General features: G+C 48.1%; 1 protein-coding gene across 2 annotated transcripts in view; it reads left to right on the top strand.

Moving 5' to 3' along the window:
- SNX29 (sorting nexin 29) overlaps positions 1 to 25,840 on the top strand; it is a 1,353,458-nt gene that overhangs the window by 123,074 nt on the left and 1,204,544 nt on the right. For both annotated transcript variants that reach the window (XM_069210178.1, XM_069210180.1), the window contains exon 6: positions 7,899 to 7,969. In XM_069210178.1, coding sequence (XP_069066279.1) covers positions 7,899 to 7,969 — 71 coding nt within the window. The remainder of the gene's footprint in view (positions 1 to 7,898; positions 7,970 to 25,840) is intronic.

Raw genomic sequence — 25,840 nt, 5'->3', positions numbered from 1 at the left:
CCTGGAACATGAAATGCGTAGAAGCCAAACTGTCAGATGTTTTGTTCATTTTATATCTGGCTCAGAACTGTTTTGCAGTTGGGACAATTAAATATTATTGGTCAGCACTTTCGGCCTTCTTGCGTTTGCTGTCCTTGTTTTAAAACATCTGTTGTGGTGCTTTTTTTTAAAGGGTTGCCACACATTTTCTTTCCTATATGGTTTGTGATGCTATGTTGGGATCTTAATTTGGTCCTGAGGTTTCTCACGTGTACCTCCTTTAAGCCAAAGTATAGCTGTTTGTTGTGCCTACTGACTCTCAAAACCATCTTCTTCAGTGCGATAACTTCAGATTATCATATGAGTGAGCTCCAGGGTCTTTTGGTGCAGCTGCACTACACCACCTTTATCCAGACAAACTTGTGCAGGAGACCAGGATCATACTTTTGCTTTTGTTTCATATTGAGCAATCCATCACTCTCCCAATGTTTTTTGCCCCATCTCACCTCTCAAAAGTGGAGGGAAGACTTCATTGGTTGGGCCCTAAAAGAGATTTAAGGTTCTACATTTTTTGCACCGAAGAATACCAGGTGGACATTAAGCTTTTCGTGGGTTTACCAAAGGTAAAGAAAGGCATTGTGGTGCAGAAATTGACTTTGTCAAGGTGGCTAGGCCTCTGCATTAAGATCAGCTACACAATGGCCAAGATACAAGATTTCAGAAGGATGGAGGACTCATTCCACCAAGGCCAAGGCTGATAACACCTCATTTGCTTGTGGAGACCCTTATCTTAACATTTGTCAGGCCAGTTAATGCACATGCTCAAAAAACAGTACTGCCTTTATAGGCTGGACATTGTGCCCGTTCTGTGCTGCAGGAGTGTTTAGTCTGTGCCTGCTGTCAAGACACTCAGCATGTAGAAGGAACTGCTTTGATATCTATTCTAAAGGTTAGGAACCTGCTGTTAGAAGTATCTATCAGAAGTACAACCTACTTGTTTGGTAACACTCTATCTAATTGCAGATTCCACACTGCCCACCAACCTTTCCGTTCTCTTGAGTGGTCTCTTTTTGCTATCTAAAAAGGTCACAATTAGAGATCTGCACGCTGGTATCTCCAATTGTTGTGTGCTCTGCGTCTGAATGTAAGCAAAGAGATAAGGAAAAAAACAATGTAGGCTCACAGAGGTGGCACCTATAAGCAGCCACACTTTGTGACTTCTGGAGCAGAACACAGTCATATAGCACCAACTAGCTGGGTGCAGAAGCACAACTGTAATGGGGGCATAGGAAATTCACTTTTTCTGCAGAAGCACCCCTGACTTTTTGCTGGACCCGAAGTCTGTGCACTTTTACCTCTCCTAAACCAGAATAAATGTTAGTGCTCCCCCTTTAAACAAGGTAACATTTGCTTATCCTTGATTGACATATTTAACTTGCCTGTATGTCCCTAGTATTTGGTTTGGAAAATGTACCTATAGCCTAGTTGTGAAATACCACCTGTGGACTGCCATCCACAGAAGTGGCCTGTGAAATATGGCTTCAGGCCCACCACGTGTTGCCTGACTGCTGCAGTGTAAGTCCTGCAGTGCGACCTGTCAAAATAGCCCTTCTGAAAAGACAGACATCGCTTTTGAAATATTAATAAGTTACCCCTATATAGGCATTGTAGCACACAAGGGAGGGTGCATGGTACTTAAAAGTAGGACTTGCAGAAAATTATTGTTACCATGTCCATACAATGACAAGACTGTAAAAGCTACTTTACTTTGGTAGACCTTGCTGTCCTATACAGAAAACAAGAGTACATACTAAGATATTCATTTTGTATCTCTGGTTTGATCCCAGCTAAAAAACTATTTTAGCCACTCTGTTTAGTATTTATTAAATGTCCAATTAAATGGTGAAGTTGTTTTTTAATAAATATCTAGGAAATGTAACTGTGAGATACATTTTCCCTACCTGGCGTTCCTGGAGGCTACTTTATATTAACTCCCTAGAAGCTGTCAGTCTAGTACTTGACCTTAATGAGTTGTGAAGACTGCTCTCAGATCATGAACTTTGGCCTGGGAGTAGGGAGGTGTTTTCTACTCCTGGCAGGAAGACCAGTTTGGGTGGGCCCAGGAACTTAATTAAAGGGTTCTGCCCTGTCATAAGCAAATTGTTAGGTGACATCTAGAAAGTCTCAGCCTTGTCCCCATTGTCAGGCTGGGACCAAACCCACTTGGAAGAAAGCTATCCCCAGAACCTGTTTTGAATAACCATAGAGGAGAGATGCTTATATCCTGACCACACCTCTTGGCGAGCAAACATGCTCTGTATAAACAAGGGGAGAAGGGCTACCTCATCTTGGATTTTAGGAATAAGGGGCACTGTGGGATTGCTTGCAGTAGAGCAAACATGAAATGCTGCAATATTGGGTAGGGTTTCCACTCAGCACTTTTAAGCAGTTGGTTGTAGAAGCACCTTGAGTCACCTCCACCCATTGATGATGCAACTGTTATCTCTAATTCTGGCTTTACCGTTAGCTTGCCACTGATACTTGGTTTAGTTTGACATGCTCTTGCTCCCTCTCTTGGGTGTGCCTGGCCTTTTTTGTTTGGTTTATATGTCTCTTGCCCTGCACCATTGTCATAGTCTCTTTTCTGTGCCCTCATTTGAGCTTCACCTGCTATGCTAGGGGTAACTGATGACTTCAGTCCCTGGTATTCCTGCTGCTACCTTAAGATCCCGTCTGTCTCTTTCTGTATGTCAATACCAGCACCTGGTGGGTTGCTTGAGTGGGGCCTGCTTTGTTATCTTTAGCTCAATGTTTGCCCCTTTCGGTCAGCTATTGTGGCAGTCCATTGTTTTGGTACCCTGTTCCTCTCGGGGTACTGCTTTTGCCTTCTGCCTTAGGTAATGGAGTGTTTTATCTGCTTGCTTTTCTGCTGGTGCTTGCAGCTATGTTGGCTTCTCAGTGTGGGCTGTGTTGGCCTTTTGAATTTGGTACCCCTTCTTGTTCTTTCTGAATGTCTGCCTTTGGTGGCGAGGTAAACCCTTTGTTGGTAGATCTCCATGATGTAAAGACTGAGTGAAGAAGGTGAAGAGTAGATAATAATTTGCTTATCAAAAATTGAATAATTCTTATTCATCTTCTTTGTCCCATTTGTTATGATGAATCCTCATGATCTGACTACCTTCTACTCTGCTTCTCTCATGGTCTGTTAGGCTACTTTTGTAGTTAACACATGCTAATTTTGAGTAGATTTGGTCCTTTATATGCACATCTGAAGAAGGAGAACTTTAAACATTTTCATTTTAAGTAAGGAGTGGGATGTCTGTCTCTGTGGCGTGAACACACCACATGACATGAGGAAGAAGATATGGCGTGAAGTGGTTGCTAATCAGTAATCAAAGCTGTAAGAAATTGGGTTGTTGGTTGGCTGGGATGGGAGCCCTGGTCTGCAACAGCCACAATCCCTTGCAGGGTGAACCACAAAAAGTCACTAAATTAACCTGTGCATATCCATGAGTAGCTTAGCGCAAAAAAAGCAGTCAGGCTTGACGTAAAGGCAATGTGTAAAGTTTTCATGAAGCACACATATCATAATAAAGTGAGAACGCAACACAATAAAAATCCCAATTTGACACCAAAATGATAAAAATCCAATCAGTGGAACTGGAGTTAGGAGTTTTTAAAGTTTAAGGTTCTAAATAAAGCTTAAAAGCAAAAAGCACCAATTGCACACATCTGTTCGCACTACACCGGGGCAAAACAAAAGCTAAGGCTGACTGTGATGGAGCGCAGTTCAGATACACAAATTGGATTGGGCCCATTCAGCGCTTACCGTAGAAAGAACATTTTTGTAAGAAGAAATCTCTGAGAAGGTAGAACTTCAGCAGGGCAAGGCTACAGGAGTTTCCGAGAAGGGAGTGTTGTCATTGGATAGCCATGGTGTGAAGCCGCGGTGAAGATCTTTACCTTCTGACTTAGTAAAGTAAAAAATGGAAGTAAAAAATCTCCAGCGGGGCGAAGGCAAAGACAGTTCCACGAGGTTCGATACTCTTTTGCGAAGGTCAGCTCAAATGGATTTGCTGCTGTGGAGAAGAATGTAGCGGGAGAAGCCACAAAATCAACCCGACCAGCGACGGACCTCGGCAGATAGGTGAGCAAGTTGGTCCTGGTCTCCTCCTGGTTTTCAAAGCACTTTTTGGGCAATTTTTTTCCAAGTGCTCAGTTTTGGAAATTGGCCATCTTGGCACATTTAGCACTACAACCAAGGGTCCTGGAATAGATGGAGACCTCTTGGGTATTCAGGAACACAAGCTGGGTCCAGGTATGGGTTCAAGATGGTGGCCCTAAACAGGAGGCCAGCAAACTAGCCCTTGGAGTCACTTCTGGAAGTCCCAGGTACAGGTGAAGATGCAGTTCTCAACAGCAGGGCTGCCTCTGAGGGTTCAAGGCAGGCTCGAGGCAGCCAAGCAGTCCTTCCCGGGACCGTACCAGACTGGTAGATTGCACAGTAGGTCACAGCAGCAGGCAGTCCGCTGAGAGTCCTTCCACATGTCCAATTGTGAATTGAAGAGTGGGTCTGAGGGCCCTATTTTTGCACCCTGGTGCCCTGCTCCTTGAAGGTGGAAGACATGTCTGGAACGGTCCATTGGAATTCTAGGAGATTCCTGCCTCCCCTGTCCTGGCTTCAAGCCTGCTGCATTGACAACACCGGGTTGTTAAGCCTGTTGAGAGGATCTAGAGTACAGCCTATTCAGGTGAAAGTGGGACTGGGCTCAGCTCCGCCCCCCCATCCTGCCCATGATGGGCCTTTCAGGCTCTTCTAATCCAACTAATGTGTGACCGTATGGGTGGAATTCACAGTCTCAACTGTCAGTTACATCCAGTCATGTCACCTAAGGCAGTCTGCAGGCACAGAAGACTAAGCGCAGGAAAACACCAACTTTTTGAGATTGGGATTTTCAGACTTGTAATGATAAATTCGTACCATTAAAGAGGGGTTATCATTACCATGTCATAGATACCAATCATGACAAGTCTACTTCCTCTCATTTAGGAATTACATCTTATTAAATGTAATAAGGAATCCTCATTGTTATCCTATGGGAGGGGAAGACCTCGCAGCAGTGAAAAACAAATTTGGGAGTTTTTCACTACCAGGACATATGAAACTTACAAGTATATGCCCTACCTTTTATTTACACAGCACACTATCCTGTGGACTACTTAGGGCCTACTTGTGGGTGACTTGTATGGATTGGCAAAGGGTTTTAAATGCCACACCAACATGACAGTAGGACACTGCTTTCAGGCTGCAATGGCAGGCCTGGGTCTTGTTTTAAGGTGTACTTAAGTTTACAGACCCTGTGTATATAATACACCACTCTACAAGGGACGTATAAGTAAATTAAAGATGGCAATGAGGTATATGCCAATCAAACCATGTTTAGGGGAGTGAGCACAAGCATGTTAGCAATGGACAGTAGTGGTAAAGTGCACAGAGTCCTAAGACCAACAGGGCAAAAATCCAGACACAAAATGGAAGTAAACAGGCAAAATGTTATGGGGAAGACCACCTTAAAGCTCACAGGTCCAGCAAACGCTACATACATCCTAGTAACCATTTAGCTATTTAATTTGTCAGTATAAATAATGTTGTGTGCTTATTTCTGCGATAAAAAGCCAAATAGCTAAAGAAGACAAAAGAACATTAATGCTCTAGTGCAGTTGAACTGCTGATTGGATTATAAATACTATACAGGGAGTGCAGAATTATTAGGCAAATGAGTATTTTGACCACATCATCCTCTTTATGCATGTTGTCTTACTCCAAGCTGTATAGGCTTGAAAGCCTACTACCAATTAAGCATATTAGGTGATGTGCATCTCTGTAATGAGAAGGGGTGTGGTCTAATGACATCAACACCCTATATCAGGTGTGCATAATTATTAGGCAACTTCCTTTCCTTTGGCAAAATGGGTCAAAAGAAGGACTTGACAGGCTCCGAAAAGTCAAAAATAGTGAGATATCTTGCAGAGGGATGCAGCACTCTTAAAATTGCAAAGCTTCTGAAGCGTGATCATCGAACAATCAAGCGTTTCATTCAAAATAGTCAACAGGGTCGCAAGAAGCGTGTGGAAAAACCAAGGTGCAAAATAACTGCCCATGAACTGAGAAAAGTCAAGCGTGCAGCTGCCACGATGCCACTTGCCACCAGTTTGGCCATATTTCAGAGCTGCAACATCACTGGAGTGCCCAAAAGCACAAGGTGTGCAATACTCAGAGACATGGCCAAGGTAAGAAAGGCTGAAAGTCGACCACCACTGAACAAGGCACACAAGCTGAAACGTCAAGACTGGGCCAATAAATATCTCAAGACTGATTTTTCAAAGGTTTTATGGACTGATGAAATGAGAGTGAGTCTTGATGGGCCAGATGGATGGGCCCGTGGCTGGATTGGTAAAGGGCAGAGAGCTCCAGTCCGACTCAGACGCCAGCAAGGTGGAGGTGGAGTACTGGTTTGGGCTGGTATCATCAAAGATGAGCTTGTGGGGCCTTTTCGGGTTGAGGATGGAGTCAAGCTCAACTCCCAGTCCTACTGCCAGTTCCTGGAAGACACCTTCTTCAAGCAGTGGTACAGGAAGAAGTCTGCATCCTTCAAGAAAAACATGATTTTCATGCAGGACAATGCTCCATCACACGCGTCCAAGTACTCCACAGCGTGGCTGGCAAGAAAGGGTATAAAAGAAGGAAATCGAATGACATGGCCTCCTTGTTCACCTGATCTGAACCCTATTGAGAACCTGTGGTCCATCATCAAATGTGAGATTTACAAGGAGGGAAAACAGTACACCTCTCTGAACAGTGTCTGGGAGGCTGTGGTTGCTGCTGCACGCAATGTTGATGGTGAACAGATCAAAACACTGACAGAATCCATGGATGGCAGGCTTTTGAGTGTCCTTGCAAAGAAAGGTGGCTATATTGGTCACTGATTTCTTTTTGTTTTGTTTTTGAATGTCAGAAATGTATATTTGTGAATGTTGAGATGTTATATTGGTTTCACTGGTAATAATAAATAATTGAAATGGGTATATATTTTTTTTTTTGTTAAGTTGCCTAATAATTATGCACAGTAATAGTCACCTGCACACACAGATATCCCCCTAACATAGCTAAAACTAAAAACAAACTAAAAACTACTTCCAAAAATATTCAGCTTTGATATTAATGAGTTTTTTGGGTTCATTGAGAACATGGTTGTTGTTCAATAATAAAATTAATCCTCAAAAATACAACTTGCCTAATAATTCTGCACTCCCTGTACAATCTAATAATGTTCAAATAAAATTCAGTTAGAAGGTTTTTTCTTTGTGTGGGAATCATTGCTATTTGTGATTGTATAACATTATAATGAATCATGTATTTTAGTGAGTTGTGTTAATTAATTTATTCCGTGGTAGTATTTTAATGTACATACAGAACTAGGCTTCTTTGGTTTCATTATTTGACATTGGTGTTTTGGTCTGCTGTCCCTGAGGTTACTAAGCGAAAAGTCTTAAGAGAATGATCTTGTGCCACAAAAAAATTATTTGCTTTCTCTATCTACTTTAAATATTTTATGAGCAGAGCTCGCAGGCAGTGGTTTCCTGGAGCCTAATCCCCTGTTGAGATAATACAAAATGGATGGCTTTGTAAAATAACAAGAAACCTTTTTAGTCCTTTCTTGAGCGATTTAGTATGCTGGTAGGCATATTGTAGGTGCTTAACTGTCAACCTATTGTAATATCTTAAGTATAAAACTGTAGTTAAATCCATCCATTCTCAGGATAGGTCACTTTGTTTGCCAAAATATTGGGATGCTTTCTCACAAATCCAGTGTGTTATGAATACCCTTCAGTTGTATTTAAATACTGTTTAATTGCAGTGTCTTCTATGAAGACTGGTCATTTATGATGGATGAAGAACGATCAAGCATGCTTCCTGTAATGGCAGCAGGTAAGGCTGTGACTTTTAAGACACAAAAAATTGTATTGATCAGCTTAGCACAGACAGTCATGTAAATGTTGCCTACTGTTGTACTATTGTTCATTTACTGACATTTATTGATCACTTAAAATACCCGAATGACTATATGACCAAATAGTTGAAGCAGTAATGGGTGACTAATTCAAACTATATGTTTCGAATTGCAAGTTCTTCATACTCTGAAAAAACAGTTTGTGAGAACACAATAAGAAGGGAAATAGGTTTGGAAAACAAAATACATAGGTATGTTTAACCCCTTTGCTGCTAAGCCTTTTCCCTCTCCTCTGCTAAGCCTTTATTTTGGCTGTTTGGGGTAGTTCACGCTTAGGGCCCATAACCTTTTGTCCACATAAGCAATTCATGCCAAATTTTCATCCTGTTTTTCCAACATCCTGGGGACTCTTCAGGTACCCAGGGTTTGTAGATTCCGTTGGAGGGGACCGAGAAACTAGCCAAAATACACCTTCAGTTTGGTTTTCTGGGAAAAATGCTAAAAAAGTGCTGCAGAAGAAAACATTTGTGTTTTTTCCTCTGCAAATGACATCAACGAAGGGTTTGAGGTGCTCAAATCACCATTTTCCCAGCTTCCAGGAACAGGCAGACTTGAATCGGAAAACCAAATATTTCAACACAGTTTTGGCATTTTACTGGGACGTAGCAATTTTTTTCTATTTCTTGTGCTTTCAAACTCCTTCCAGCTACTGGTAGAAATGGTTGAGAAACCAATGGTGGATCCCGGAAAGCTATACATTTCTGAAAAGTAGACAACATTTTGAATTCAGCAAGGGGCCAGTTGTGTAGATCCTTCATGGTTTTCCTATAGAACGTAACAGTTGAAATAAAAAATATTGAAATTGTGTCTACGTTATCATCTATAACTTCTTCTAACTATGGTAGATTTTGAAAGCAATATAGTGCTATGTCCGCTGGACCCTTCTGGTTGCAGGGATATATAGGGCTTGTAGGTTCGCCAAGAACCCTTGGTACCCATAGCCAATAAGTGAGCTGCAGCTTTCAGTGGTTTTTCGTTGTGTACCGGTTATACAGTAATTAATTTGGTAAAATATAAACAGTGAAATATAGGTATCAAGGGAACCTATGTATGTCCAAAATGAATGCAAGATATGGAGTTTAGAAGCAGTGGCTATTTGCACATCTCTGAATTTTTGGCTACCCATACTAACATATGAATTAGATAGCATTTCTTAAAATGACTTCTCCCTTACACTTGGAAGGCACAACTGCAGAGAAAGGCAATTGGTAATAATACTTGTTCTAACTATTCTGAGTTCCCCTACGTCTCCCGATAAAATGGTACCTCACTTGTGTAGGTACGCCTAGTGCCCGTGACAAGAAACAACCCAAAACACAACATATATGCAGCACTTTTTTCTTCTAAAAACTGACCCTCTTTTTCTGATGTGGCAGCTCTAGATTTTGGACCCTTCCTCAGTCGGCACCAAGAAAAACCTAGCCAACCAGTGCATTTATGAAAACTATACGCCCTAGGGGAATCCAGGGCAGTGTGAGTTGCGTGGACCCCATTAGGTTTTTTTACCCACAGTGCCCTGCAAACCTCCAACATTTCCTGAAATCACCCATTTTCTTTACATTTCTGTGATGCAAACCTCCGGAATCTGCAGGAATCCACAAAAGTCTTGCCAACCAGCATTGCCCCATCTGTGCCAATAAAAACGCTGCGCCACCTGTGTGGCTGGGACTAGTGCCGCAACAGGAACAGATCAAACCAAGGACAATGGGCAGCCCCCACCCCTAATAGTCCCTGGTGCCTGGCAGGCTTTACTCCCGCCCAAAGGTTGACAGATCGGGCTGGTGCCCCCATCTGTATCCCAAGGGGGCAAAAAGACTGTGCCCTTTTGGGTTTTTTGAGGGTGAGGGCATTGCCATGTCCTTCTGGGCAGCACCCACCCCTACACTAATGAAAAGAAAACAATCACTGGTGCCTTGGGGGCTTTCTGCCTCCCTGACCTGTTGGGGGGGGGGGGCTGGGAGAAGATCAGGGATATTGCTGCCATCTATCCCCCAGACTATGCCCATTTTTTGGGGTGGAGGCATTGTCAGGGCCCTCATGGTCAGCCTCCACCCCTACACCAATAATACAAAAACATTTCCTTGTGTGCTAGTGGTCTTTCTGCCACCCCCTTGGGGTGGGGGAGGGAGGAGCAGATCAGATCCCATTACCCAATCCGCTTCCCCCTTGGGGGGGGGGGCTGAAGCAGAAAGACCGCTCATTTATTTTTTGGGATGGGGCATTGATAAGGCCATCATAGCCTGCCCGACCCCTACACTAATTAAATAAAAAATCCCTGGTTTCCTAGTGGGCTGTTGCCCCCATCTGCCCCCAAGGGTGGGCAGAAAGACTAAATTGCACCATAAAAATAATGGGGGAGCAAAGACCTTGCCAAAGGGGCTGCTTACCCTCCCCGGGGTCTAGTGGGTAGATCCCTGCTTTGGAATTGCCCTCCTTGAGTGACCTCCAAGCAGGTTTCCACTTGGGAAAGGTACCATTGGAATGAGGAGATTCTCCCCTTTCCAGCAATACCTTTGCATCAGTGCTTGGGGGGCTGAGATAGACCCAAAAGCACCGGTGCAGAGAAAGTGAAATGAGCTGATCGGCTAATTTCACTTTCATTTTCTAGGAAATTACATTGCTTTCTCCCATTTGCAAAAGAACCTTTTGATTGCAACTCCATGCTTTTCTCACTAAGTCATTCAGATTGATCACATTTAGTCAGTTGAAGTCAGTCAGACATTGCTGGCCAGATCTTTGTACTGAAATAAAGACAAAGCTACGTAGCAAGCAGTGGAGTACTGAAGAAGTGGTGCCGGAAGAAGGGAATTTTCAAGTGGGCATGGGTATTTCTTCTGGTTCGGTTCAAGAGCGGAGTAGCTGAACACCCTTTGTAACTCAAAGGGCAGTACAATACCAAAATTCTGCATATTAATTGTTCCTATACAGTCAATATCTACTCAGGATTGTCATAGCTAAGACAAGTCTCAGTACAGCTGGAACCAGCATATCATTATTCCCTTTTCCCTTAACAGCTGCCCCTGAACATCACAGAGTAGTAGTAAAGAACTAGAGTGTTTACTGACCTACCAGACTGGCCCTGTTGTAAGAGACATACTGCTAGAAGACTTATTTAGAATTATTCACTTTTCTGTGCAGAATGCTGAACATGTACAAGACAATGGTTCGTATATCTACTCCTATATATTTCTGAAACAAATCGGTCTCCAAAAACATCCCTTTCTATTTGTTCATATTATATATTTAAAGCGTTCAAAGTCAGTGAAAATTGTAAAGAAAAAAGCCATTTAAAAATTGTATAGTCTGTGATAGTTTTGACTTTGTTCGAAAGTAGTAACCTCATTTTTTTTGTCTGGTTTACTTTATTTATGTTATAATATATTTCAGTTAACCGGAGTGACATTTTATATAGAGAATAAACATGTTTGGGGAATGTGTAGCTGTAGATGCGCATGCTGTGCATACTTCTGCCATCAGCATGTGTAGCTGTAGATGCACTTGCTGTGCATACTTCTGCCATCTACTTTGGGGCTCGGACGTGTACAACTTATTTATCTTTGAATGAAGTATTTTTGAGTCACAGGACCTAGTAACTGAACCTATTAGTGGTATTGCTCATGTGCATTGGCTCCATAGTTAGACTGTCTTTTCACCGCAATTGGGTTCAGATGTGTTGTGGTCTCTGGTTCAACGATGTGTGGTGTTTTTTAGCAAGCCCTCGGATCCGTTCCCTTGTCAGTTTCTTCAAAACAATCCTGTTTTTGGTTGGTTTTCAACTGTCACGTTCATTCAACACTGTGTCAGTTACATACCCTTGACTCCCACTGTCTTCTGGGTCCAGAATGTCCCCATGATGAAAAAGACTCCATTTCGTTTCTATCCTACTTGCCACACCAAGTACCCGCAGTCTGACCTCCACGAAGTCTGCAATCTCTGTTTGTCTACCGACCACCAAGAAGACTCCTGTTCTGCAGGTCTGGTGTTCCACAGTAAAAAGGCTCCTCGGAATGGAGGTGCTCATTACCTTGGGCACCATTGCACATAGGTAAGAGGCAGAAGACATCATTGAATAGCGTGTGGAGTCTGATGTCGAAGAGATGGATGCTCCAGGCGTCGAGATGGAGCTGACTCCCAGGTGGATGTCAAGCCTGAAGAGCCACCGCTGGCCCAGCAGCAACAAAAAACCACAGTGAGTCCTGATGTTGCCCATACTCACCACCTTGAGGCACCAGCCCCAAGCTCCTGTGCCACCCATGAGGCCTCTGATTTGCCACTGCCCTCCAGCCATGGCTGACACTATAATTCTGAGAAGGACCCAAAGTCAGTTTCACATTCTCCGCTGAAGTCCTCCTCGAAGCACAGAGCGTCATCTGCCGCTTCAGCGCCGGATCCAAAGGAGCACCCTCTCACACCCAAAGATTTTGGAGCTGAGACAGATTATGTTGCAACACTCAGAGCCGAGGGCGCATTTGTAGTCGAGAACCACCTACCTGAAGCATTTGGAAATCGAGCTTGTTACCCTCAGGTGGGCAACCATAATCAGACCCATCGAGGCCCTCTTCCACCACTGCCCCATCCGCAGATTACGACAGCCAGTCCTCAAGCAGCTACAGGAACATCTGGATGCCTGGCAGCAGCAGATCCACATCCAGCCAGGCATTGTTCAGATCCTGGCGAAGCCACTTCAGGTTCCACAGTACACTGCTCCTCAAATGAGGATGTTAAAGTTTGAGGAGGCCAGCAACCCCCTAGCCTTTCCCACTTCAAAAAGCCTTAAGAGACATGACAAAGCTACAGCGCCCTTCCCTCCTCCTTGTCCTCATTCTTCTCTTCTCCTCTCCCCTTACCTTCTGTTTTGCCTTAAGATTCACAACAACACTCACCTCGGGGGTTCCCCACACTTAGGGCTGAGGACAGTCCTAGGCTCTCTTGTGACCCATATGAACACACTTGCGGCCCACAGGGCTCGGACCTTTGGGTTGATTATAATATTGAACACCCTGCCTACAAAGACCCAGGCTTGAATCATGCGAAGCCTTCACTACCAGATGATGTTTCTGCATATCATCAGGTTCTATACAGGCCTGCTACGTTCCACAGTGTCGAACTCCATGTGCCGCAAAAAGAAGATGATTTCCTTGTGGAAACCCTCTTCTCCACCCAACACTCCATCCAATACCTCACAGTGCTCAAAGGGATCCTCAGCGCTTCTACAGAGATTTTCAAGGAGCATGTTAGGCGAGAGTTAATCTGTGTAGCGTAGATAGGAAGTATAAAACCTCTTGTGACCCTCCATACATTTGTGGCCAGTTACCTCCTTGCCGGTGATCCATACTGCCAGAAAGAATACTGACACCGAGGGCATCGGTAATGCACCCCCTTCTGATCTTGAGAGCAAGATGACAGATGCCGGGGAAAGGGAGTGGCAGTACACTCTACTACTCATTAGTGAATTGCCAGATCTATCGAACAGTACCACAAAAAAGGGCAGCAGTTAGTGTTTGAGGGGAAGGCTATTTCCAGCACTAACATTCACCGTGCTTTGGATGCCACAGATACAGCTGCTCGTGGCATTAATTCCAGCATTCTCTTGCAGCATAGTAAATGTGCCTTTTCAATGGCCGTCATCTCTTTAGCCCTGAGGTCAATTAGATGGTCAAGAAAATAAAGACACAGATATGACCAAAGCCATTGGATCACTACGAACACAGCCTACACAATATTTATTTCAGTGCTCACAGTTTCCTAACGCATTGAAGACCAGCACTTCAGAACCCTCTTCCACCTTCCAAAGGCCACCTCAGCAGTCCCCCTTGAGGGGTTATTTCTAGGGTGTATACCAGGGCTACAGTGGCAAAGATGGAGGTAAGGTTGCAGCCCCAAAAGGAACTCCCCCCTTCAAAGCAGTTACACCATTTGACTCCTGCCACTCCCCCCGCCCCCATTCACACAACTCCTGTTGAGGCAACAATACAGATGTTATGCAGGAGGGGTATTGTCTGAAATTCACACAAACACCACCATACATCACCTCTGTAAACACAGGTTGTCCAAAGAACATCTGTGCCTTATTCACAAGGAGGTACAGGCACTCCTTGACAAGGGGGCCATGGAGCTCATTCCACATCAACACTGCAGAAAAGGTGTATATTGTCTCTACTTTCTTATCCCAAAGAAGTACTGCTCCTTTAGGCCCATCCTCAATCTTAGACGTCCCGACAAATACATTCTGTCGGAGCACTTCCGCAAGGTAACTCTACAGGGCGTCATACCACTCTTGCAGAAAGGCTCCTTCACGACTGCCCTGAATCTGACTCCTACCTCCACATACCCATTCACTAAGCACATTGGAGAAATCTGAGGTTTGTGGTAAGTGGACACTTTTATCAATTCGTAATACTCCACTTTGAGGTTACCACTGCCCCAAGAGTCTTCACCAATTGTTTGGTCTTGATGGCCGCTCATCTCAGAAGGAGCAGCATCCATGTGTTCCCTTATCTAAATGTCGGGTTGATCAAGAGTGCCACGCACCAACTCTGTCTAGTGCACACCCTAGCCACAATTCACACTGCACAGTCTGGGTTTCACCATCAATCTGTCCATATTCCACCTTAAAAACCTTCAGGTACAGCCCTCTCTTTGGTCGTCCTAGATGTGTGAGTGGGAAAAGCTTACTCCAGCCCAGCCAGAGTAAAAGCCTTTCAAAAGTTGCTGCCTCTTTTTCAGCCCGATCAACAGGTAAAAATGAGAACTGTGATGTGCCTACTAGGTTTGATGGTGTTTTACATAGCGACCATCCCTCATGTCAGGCTCCACATGCATCCATTATAGGAGTGCTTAGCAAGACAGTGATCTCAAGCAGAGGGTCACCTAGAAGATCTAGTGTTGATTTGGGGCTGCACACATTGCTCTCTCCAGTGGTGGAATGCAAACAACCTGTTGCAGGAACAACCCTTCCTGGACCCAGTGCTGCAAAAGATCATAACCACAAATGCCTCGCTTACAGGTTGAAGGGTGCATCTTATCATCTTACTGTTTGGGACCAGTGGACTCCTTTCCATCAAATTCTTCACATCAGTCACTTGGAGCCACTGGCCATCCAGATCACTCTTACAAATACATTCTGTCAGAGCACTTCCGCAAGGTAACTCTACAGGGTGTCATACTACCCTTGCAGAAAGGCTGCTTCATGACTGACCTGAATCTGATGCCTACTTCCACATACCCATTCACCAAGCACATTGGAGATATCTGAGGTTTGTGGTACATGGACACTTTTATCAATTCAAAATACTCCCCTTTGAGGTTAACATTGCACCAAGAGCCTTCACCACATGTTTCGCTTTGATGGCCGCTCTTCTCAGGAGCAGCATCCATGTGTGTGTTCCCTTACCAAGATGCCTGGTTGATCAAGAGCGCCACGCAGCAACTCTGTCTAGTACACACCCTAGCCACAATTCACACTCTGAACAGTCTGGGTTTCCCCATCAATCTGACCATATTCCACCTTAAATACCTTCAGGTAGAGCCCTTTCTTGGGTTGTCCTAGATGTGCGAGTGGTAAAAGCTTACCCCAGCCCAGCCAGAGTACAAGCCTTTCAAAAATTGCTGCCTCTTTTTCAGTCCGATAGGCAGGTAAAAATCAGATCTGCGAAGCGCCTACTAGGTATGATGGTGTTTTACATAGCTACTCTTAGAAATTGGGTTTATGGTTGCCAGCCCTGCCGAGAGTGAGTGAAGAGGACCGGTGGGGCAGGGAACCGCCGATGAGGCTTCCTTAGCCGCCAGTCCCTGGAGATGCAAGGAGGCACCGAAGGCGGGTGCCTGCTTGTGCCCCAGGGGCACTCCTTGGAGCGTGCTTCGTCCTGGGGGCATGATATGAGCACGATCGCTCCTTTCCTTTCTCCTTGTGGTACTCCAGGGGCAATGAAGACAGCGCGACTCTCGCGCTTTGCCAAAAGCAGCCCAGGCCGCGGCGGTGATACTCTGACTCCGGCAAGTGCTTTTCAGCTCACTACACCCAGGTCGAGGCGGTGAGTTTTCAGCACGGTAATGCGCCTAGAAACGCAAGGGGACACACAGAAGTGCTCTCCAAGTGCTGGGAATATATCGAAGCAGCACTCCTCGTGCTGTGGAAAGTTACAGGGGTTAGGGGCCACAGCACCCTGCACCTGGAGACAGAAGGAAGGGTAGAACAGGGCTACCAGGCCCCAACAACAGGCCAGCACACTGGAAGCAGATGGGGGCAGTTCCTCCTAGTGACCAGGCAGGTCACAGGTCAGCACAACAGCAGCAGTTCAAGGTGGTTCCTGGTGAGTCCATTCAGCAGCGTCCTGTGTCCAGTTTCAGGTAAGTCTTTTCAAGTCTTCATGTCTAACTTGTGGGGAAAAATTACCCTGTACTTATACTCAGTTTTCAGTGTGTTTCCAATGAGGAGCAGATGGGGTTTCAACAAGTTACTACTGGTTATAGGAGTGTCCCCTCTCTCCTCCAGCACAGGCTCCAAACATCAGTTGGAGGTAAATGACCCTATCGTGTGAGGCCAGGGCACATCCTTTACAAATGCAGTTGTGCCCCACGTCTCCCTTCTCTCAGCCCAGGAAGACTATTCAGCATGTAGATACACCTCTGTGACACCTCCACCCTCCCTGTGTACAGGCTGTCTGAAAAGTGTGCACAAAGCCCAACTGGCACTCTGCCCAGGCGTGGATGGGAGCCAAGCTGCAAAACACTAGAGTGATAAGCACAGAGAAATGCTCACTTTCTAGAAGTGGCATTTCTGTAATAGTAATAAAAAATCCACTTACACCAGTAAGCAGTATTTCTTACCACCATTACAACCATACCAAACATGCCTATGCTACCCCTCATAAATGAGACAATACCCCCTACTTATAAAGCAGGGCATTTCTAATGCAATCCTATGAGAAGGCAGCACTCAGAGAAGTGAGACACCAAGTTAGGCTGTTTGTCACTACCAGGACAGGCCACGCAACCTGTCACATGTTCTGCCCTCTACATACATAGCAACCTGCCCATAGGGTAGCTAGGGCCTACCTTAGGGGTGACTTACATGTAGGAAAAAGGGGAGTTCTGTGCCTGGCAGGTAAATTTAGATGCCAGGTCCCTGTGGCAGAAATCTGCACACACGCCGGGTTTGAAAGGCTACTGCAGTTGGTGGCGCAAGCAGAGCTGCAGGTCCTGGGTATAGGGATACCACTTTACAAGGGACTTATAGGTAAATTAAATATGCCAATTAGGTATAAGTTAATCATACCAAGTTTACAAGGGAAAGCACATGCACTTTAGCACTGATTAGCAGTGAAAAGTGCTCAGAGTCATAACGTCAGCCAACAAGGGTCAGAAAAATAAGAAGGAAAAAAGCAAAAAGTTTGGGGAATGACCCTGTAAAAGAGCCAGGTCCGACACCTACCATCCGTTATGTCAGGCTCCACATGCATCCATTATAGGAGTGCTTAGTGGGACAGTGGTATCAAGCGGAGGGTCACCTAGAAGATCTAGGGGGTCTTTACAACATTCGCGGTAAAAGCCGCTTACTGCAGTGCAGAAGACCGCCAATACACCGCCGCGGCCGTGGAAATCCGCCACAGCTATTATGACCCACATCTCAGAATCTGCCGAAATTCAGACACCCACACAAGTCCGCCACACCAAAGGTCAGTGATAAACTGGCGAAAATAAAACCTCCACCGTCACGCCAACAGAAACACGCCCATGCTATCACGACCCACGAATCCACGCGGCGGTCTTTCAACCGCGGTATTCCATTGCCGGTACACACCGCTGCGCTCAAAATACACACACATCTTCAAAACACCGCCACATTGTACAATTACAAATACACACACCTGACACACATACAAACACCACTCCCACACACCCAATACAATATAAAACACACACACATCACCCACAAACCCCTACGACCAAAAATTATTGACGAAGGCCAGAGAGAGAGCACAGAATAGACAACCCCACCACACAGAGGCACACAGTGTCTTGGTGGAGGAAATCGTACGGGTAGAGCCACAGCTATTTGGATCACAGGTGCAGCACACCTCCAAAGCTAGGAAGATGGAGCTATGGCGAAGAATAGTCGACAGGGTCAACGAAGTGGGACAGCACCCAAGAAATAGGGACAACATCAGGAAGAGATGGAACGACCTACGGGGGAAGGTGCGTTCCGTGGTCTCTAGGCACAACATTGCGGTACAGCAGACTGGCGGCAGACCCCCACCTCCTCCCCCACAACGAACAACATGGGAGGAGCAGGTCTTGACCATTATGCATCCTGAGGGCTTCAGAGGAGTCGGTGGAGGAATGGACACTGGTAAGTCAAATCTTAACTATCATATCCCCACCCTACCTGCATGCTTTCACACACCCCCACCCTCACCCCCTCCCCTATCACTCTAACTCCTCACTAATGTTCTAATAACACAAACCACCCATCCCAACACCAAGCCCTGCATGACACAACAAAGCATGGACATCCCTCAATAAAGCATGCCCACTGCACATACCCATAACACCCCCCCAACCATCATCTCACAAGCTCCCACACAGGAATGCTAGCACTGGGGTACACGCTCACCCACCCATTGCACACCATGACACACACAGATGCAATAATCATGCATTTACACCCCTGCAGGACCACTACCCAACGTCACCAGACAGGAGGGTCCAGACATCTCTACCCCACCCACAGAAGAGGCCCACAGAGATGACAGCAGCTCTGTCCAACTGGATCCAGATGACCAGCCCGGACCATCGTGGGCCTCGGGACAGTCAGTTCCCCTCACACAGGCACAGCCCAACACAGACTTTCCACCCTCTGGTAACACCAGCACAGCACCCACCCAGCGGGCCCATACCTCCGTCCCCAGGACATGTCAATCAGCTGTGTGTCCACCACTACAGGGAACCCAGGCTAACCCACCACCCCAACAACAACAGGGACCTGGGGACAGTGGTAGTGGGCACATGGTCCAGAGCACGGAGGCACAGGAACACAGGGGAACTGGGAGGGCTGCCGTGCGACAGGGGGCGGACAGGCCAAGGGAACCCAGTCTCCACGAGGCCCTCTCCTCCATCATGGGAGCATACCACCACTCCCAGGAGACGATGGTGACGGTCCTGGCCAAGTTTCAGGAGACCCAGCGCCTGCAGGAGGAACAATATTTGGGCTTCAGGGAGAAACTCAGAACCATCAGCTCCGCCCTGGGCACCATCGTAGGGGTGCTGAAGGACATACAGAACACCATGAGGGACACCGTGGCACTCCAAGGGGCCCCTGACACTAGCATGGATGATGAACTGCCCACCACCTCCACCGGCGCTAGTGGACAGGACGCCCCGCCACAGGACCACCACACCAGCACCCCACCCCCTGCAGACGGAGAACCACCCCCCAAGCGGTCCCTGAGATCCAGGAACAGGACAGAGCACAATGGCAAGACCCCCGCCAAGAAATAAGACCACCCTGATTGTCATCCCACTGTCCCACTTTGTAACCCTGTCCATATTGGAACTGCCCCAGCTCCACTTCCTATGCCCATATGGGCAGTGCACCTGTGAGACTAATAGACTGGACTCTGCCATGGACAGTCCTCCACCATCACCCCTCACCATTTTACCACCCCCTCCAATAATTAGCACTTCAATAAACACCCTTGAAGCACAAAACAATCTGGAGTCAGTCTGTGATTTTGAAAATGTGTATTAGCCATGACAGTGACAAAATCCGTTCTCAATAGTAATGTCAACATACCTATGTCACACTTCACAAGTCCATGAAGGATGCAAGCAGATGACATACGTTGGTAACCACACCTGTGAAACCGTAATGGACATGTACAACTCAGTTACCATATACTGGTTGAAATTGACAGACAGGATAGATGTAGAAGTGTGAAAGTACTTGTAGTAGTCAAGAAAGTGTTCTCACCTGTGTGTCACTGGAAATATTGCTGTATGACTGAGTCCCTGTTGTCAATGTCTTCTTCCTCTGCTTCCTCCTCATCACTGTCCACAGGCTCCACAGCTGCCACAACACCGTCATCTGGACCATCCTCCTGCAGAAAAGGCACCTGGCGTCGCAAAGCAAGATTGTGAAGCATACAGCAGGCGATGATGATCTGGCACACCTTCCTTGGTGAGTAGAAAAGGGAACCACCTGTCATATGGAGGCACCTGAACCTGGCCTTCAGCAGGTCGAAGGTGCGTTCGATCACCCTCCTAGCCCTCCCATGGGCCTCATTGTAGCGCTCCTCTGCCCTGGTCCTGGGATTCTTCACTGGGGTCAGTAGCCATGACAGGTTGGGGTAACCAGAGTCCCCTAATAGCCACACACGGTGCCTCTGGAGTTGACCAATCACATAAGGGATGCTGCTATTCCGCAGGATGTAGGCGTCATGCACAGATCCAGGGAACATAGCATTTACCTGGGAGATGTACTGGTCTGCCAACCATACCATCTGTACATTCATCGAATGATAACTCTTCCGGTTCCTGTACACCTGTTCACTCCTGTGGGGGGGGACCAGAGCTACATGGGTCCCATCAATGGCACCTATGATGTTAGGGATATGTCCAAGGGCATAGAAGTCACCTTTAACAGTAGCGAAATCCTCCACCTGAGGGAAAACGATGTAGCTCCTCATGTGTTTCAGCAGGGCAGACAACACTCTGGAAAACACGTTGGAAAACATAGGCTGGGACATCCCTTATGCCATGGCCACTGTTGTTTGAAATGACCCACTTGCAAGGAAATGGAGCACCGATAGCACCTGTACTTGAGGGGGAATTCCTGTGGGATGGCGGATTGCTGACATCAGGTCTGGCTCCAACTGGGTACACAGTTCCTGGATTGTGGCACGGTCAAACCTGTAGGTGATGATTAAATGTCGCTTCTCCATTGTCAACAGGTCCACCAGCGGTCGGTACACCGGAGGATGCTGCCATCTCCTCACATGTCCCAGCTGACAGTGCCTAGGAAGGACAAAAGCGACCACAGAGTCAAGCTACTCTGAGGTATGTACCCACAGCTACACAGAACACGAAACATAATCCAAAAAGTTGTCTGTAAGTGTGTTGAGTCCAGGGCTAGCTATGTGTGATGCAGTTGAAAATGAAGCCATGTGGGCCCCTGAAATGGCGGCTGCCTGACCTCTAAACTGGGACAATTGGATGTGAGGTAACTGCGCTGGCGTTGTACACCTTTGCAGTAGGCGGTCAAAGACCGCAGTGCAATGCTGCATTGGTTAACATTGGACCCTATGGGTCCCAGGAGCCAATGACGAAGTGTGCCGGCGGTGATGATACGCACCGCCGCGGACGTAAGCGCCATTTTCTATCTGTTGAATCACTCGATACCTGATCTTCGACAGGAGAGGACCTTTACTGCAAGTGCTGCTGTGACCTCGGTCTGGAAGAGACAATGGCACGTGCGTCTGGGGAAAGGGCCCCTGCCTTCACTGCACATGAGTTGGAGAAGCTCGTGGACGGGGTCCTCCCCCAGTACACGTTACTCTACGGTTCTCCAGACCAACAGGTGAGAACATAGGGTGCAAGTTGTGTGGGCTATGCCTGGGTGGAAAGGGCCGGTTGCAAGAAGGAAGGGGCCACAGTTCTGCGAGCATGAAGGACTGTGAATGCATGTGCCACATGGCAAGGGCAGGAATGTGGGCCACTCACTTCGACGGTGCAGTTAGTAATGACTTCTCTTCTTCCCCTTTACATGTCATGTAGGTCAGCACCCACGAGAAGAAGGATATGTGGCGTGCCATCGCCAAGGACGACCGGGCCCTGGGCGTCCACCAGAGACGGAGCACCCACTGCCGTAAAAGATGGGAGGACATTCGCCGCTGGAGCAAGAAGACGGCGGAGGCTCAGCTGGGGATGGCCTCCCAACGTGGGAGGGGTGCCCCTCGCACCATGACCCCCCTGATGTTCCGGATCCTGGCGGTGGCCTACCCTGAGTTGGATGGGCGCTTGAGGGCATCACAGCAGACACAAGGGGGTGAGTCAAACATCATTCTGCTGACTTTGCGCGCAGTGGAGGGGTCTGGGTGGGGGAGGAGGGCTGTGGGTTTCCCTAGGCCAGGGCTAGTTCCGTAGGCTAGGCCCCTCCGTAATGCAGGCCATGTGCCACTCCACCCCACCTATGTAGAGTGCCAAGTACAGTTATACATGCCCCTGTGTCATCTATGTGGGCAGATGTCCACCATAACCATGTAGGCCACCATATCCCAGGAACTGCATCTGTAGAGCCCAACAGCGCGGCGTAGTGCAGGGGTACCTGTTGTCCGCCAACGGTAGCGGTAAGCCATGCACTCAACCGGTCTTTCTTCTGTTGTTCCCCCACCCCCCCTTTTTGTGCTCTCCCTGTTCTTTTGTGCATCAGCATTATCAGGCGGAGGTACAGTGGCACCGGAGCACAAGGGGGCTGCATCCCACATGGCCATGGAGGGCCACACCACGGACTCTGAATACACCAGTGGGACGGAGGGCGAGGGGAGCTTCACGGCGGTCACCGGATCACCAAGCAGCGACACGGACTCTTCCTCCGACGGGAGCTCCCTTGTGGTGGCAGCAACATCTGTGCCGCCCACTTCTACAGGTACAGCCGCCACCCCCCCTACCAGCACTGCCCTCCCAGCAGCCCCTCAGCCTTCGCCCCGTGCCCGCTCACCCAGGAGGGTGGGCATCACCTTCGCCCCAGGCACCTCAGCCCCTGCCCCTGTCACCTCTGCTGCCCTCAGTGAGGAGGCCATTGACCTCCTCAGGTCACTCACTGTTGGGCAGTCTACCATTGTGAATGCCATCCAGGGTGTAGAAAGGGAGTTGCAACACACTAATGCATTCCTGGAGGGCATTCATTCTGGTCAGGCTGCCCATCATCGAACCCTGCAATCTCTGGCCTCAGCACTGATGGCAGCCATTGTCCCTGTGTTTAGCCTCCCCCTCCAACTTCCTCCACCCAGACCCAATCCCCTGTACCTCTGCCTATCCCAAGCACACCATCAGACCAGCCTGCACACACGTCAACACACAAGGGAAGCTCAGGCAAACATAGGCACCACACATCCCACAGGCACTCACACAAGCATCACCCACATACAGACACAGCAACATCCACTGCCTCCTCATCGTCGTCTCCCTCCTCCCTCCCAGTCTCGTCTACACTCTCACCTGCATGCACTACCACTACAGCCACTAGGACTCGCACCAGAACACACACCACCACACCCTGCTCACCTGCACTCACCACCCCCACTACCATTTACACATCCCCTGTGTCCTCTCCCAGTGTGTCTGTGACTCCTCCTCCCAAAGTACACAAACGCGGGCACACACACACCCAACATCCATCCACCTCACGACAGCCTCCAGAACATGAACATGCACCCAAATCATCAAAAGTTACACTTCCTACAACCACCTCCTCTTCCTCCTCTCCCAGACCCCCCCAGCTACCCGTCCCAGTGTTCGTCAGAAACTTTTCCTGAGCAAAGTTTAACCTCTTTCCCACCACCCCTGCACCCTGCAATTCATAGGTTCCGTACTAGCACCTCAGCCAAAAAATCTCTGGTACCAGTGGTGCCTGTTAGAGGTATGTGGAGTGCACCGGGCACCAGGGCAGCCAGTGTGACACGGAGCCAAAGCACAGCCAGTCCCCCCCCCCCCCTGTGAAGCACCAGAGGTTGGACAGTGCCCGACAGGATAGGGGGAAGACTCCAGCCGACAAAGCCGCTCACAAGGGTCCCGGGGGGAGTGTCGACTCAGCTGTGACTCCTCCCAAGGTGGGGAAGGGGCAGAAGAAAGCTCCAAAGTCTGGGAAGAGCAGCACGGCGGAGAAGGCCGCCATCATCCCTGCTGCCCAGGAGGCCACCGGCAGCCCGATCATCACTGGCCAGGAGACCACCGCCAGAGTCAGTGCCCAGGAGGGCAGCCCCATCGTCAGTGGTCAGGAGACCACCGCCAGAGTCAGTGCCCAGGAGGGCAGCCCAATCGTCAGTGGTCAGGAGACCACCGCCAGAGTCAGTGCCCAGGAGGGCAGCCCGATCGTCAGTGGTCAGGAGACCACTGCCAGAGTCAGTGCCCAGGAGGGCCCCGGCAGCCACAGCCCCGCTGGGCAATGAGGGACCGCCATGGCAAAGACCGCTGCTCAGGTCAGAGACAGCAAAGTCAAGCACCGCTGAACAGGGCAAGCACCGCTGAACAGGTCAAAGACCGCCATGGCAAGCACCGCTGAACAGGGCAAAGACCACCATGGCAAGCACCGCTGAACAGGGCAAGCACCGCTGAACAGGGCAAAGACCGCCATGGCAAGCACCGCTGAACAGGGCAAGCACCGCTGAACAGGGCAAAGACCGCCATGGGAAGCACCGCTGAACAGGGCAAAGACCGCCATGGCAAGCACCGCCAAGTCAAGCACCGGTAGCCCATGTGTGGCAGGGGCAGTGACGGAACTGGGACCGTCACGCGGAGAGTGATGCACAGAACAGCATCCACTACCTCAGTCCTTAACAGGATGAAGCACTCTGGGCACCAGTCCCCCTCCAGAACCAGTGGAGAACAGCATCCACTACCTCAGTCCTTAACAGGATGAAGTAATCTGGGCACCAGTCCCCCTCCAGAACCAGTGGAGAACAGCATCCACTACCTCAGTCCTTAACAGGATGAATCAGTCTGGGCACCAGTCCCCCTCCAGAACCAGTGGAGACTGTCATCCACTTAAGAGACTGTGGCTTTGCACTCCCCAGGATGGTACAGTGGGCAAACCACCCACTGACAAGACTTGTGAGACTGTGGCTTTGCACTCCCCAGGATAAAGCAGTGGTCAAACCACCCACTGAAAAGACTTGTGAGACTGTGGCTTTGCACTCCCCAGGATAAAGCAGTGGGCAAACCACCCACTGAAAAGACTGGTGAGACTGTGGCTTTGCACTCCCCAGGATAAAGCAGTGGGCAAACCACCCACTGAAAAGACTTGTGAGACTGTGGCTTTGCACTCCCTAGGATAAAGCAGTGGGCAAACCACCCACTGAAAAGACTTGTGATACTGTGGCTTTGCACTCCCTAGGATGGTACAGTGGGTAAACCACCCACTGAAAAGACTTGAGACTGTGGCTTTGTACTCCCCAGGATGGTACAGTGGGCAAACCACCCACTGTAGAGACTTGAGAGACTGTGGCTTTGCACTCCCCATGATAAATCAATGGGCATGGAGCCCTGTCATGGATCTGGCGTAGTGCTGTCATCCGGATGAGGTGCCCCCCCTTCCCTTCCCCCTGAGGTGCCTGTTGTATTTCGATCTGATGCCCCAGCAGTTTTCTTTCCGTTTCTGGTCAGGTATCTGATGTGGGCCTCGCCCGTGCATTTTGGGGCCAGTGCTTCACAGACATTGAATCACTACTAATCGTGATATATATTTTGTAGAATGTGTATATATATCTGGTTGAACTCATTTCCTTTTGTCTTAGCATTCTTCCGGGGGGGTTGGGGGTTGTTACTGTGATGTTTGGATATGCATTGGTGTGTGTGTTGTAGTGGGTGAGGGTCGGGTTGGGGGTGGGGGTGTTGCGTGTGTGTGTCCCTGACTTTTGCCTCCCCCCTCCCCTATGTTGTAGGTGCAGTACTCACCGTTGTCTTCGGCGCCGGCGTTGCTGATGATCGTAGAGGAGCAGGAAAACTATTGCAGGGAGTACTTGGAGTTCCGGCTCCATGGTGCCCTCCTTCCTCGTGGAGTGTGTTGAGGTGAG

This window comes from Pleurodeles waltl, chromosome 10 (genome assembly GCF_031143425.1).
Source record: "Pleurodeles waltl isolate 20211129_DDA chromosome 10, aPleWal1.hap1.20221129, whole genome shotgun sequence".
NCBI classification, from domain to species: domain Eukaryota; kingdom Metazoa; phylum Chordata; class Amphibia; order Caudata; family Salamandridae; genus Pleurodeles; species Pleurodeles waltl.
Note: the sequence above shows the minus strand (reverse complement) of the source record. Positions and strands in the feature narration are given on the sequence as shown.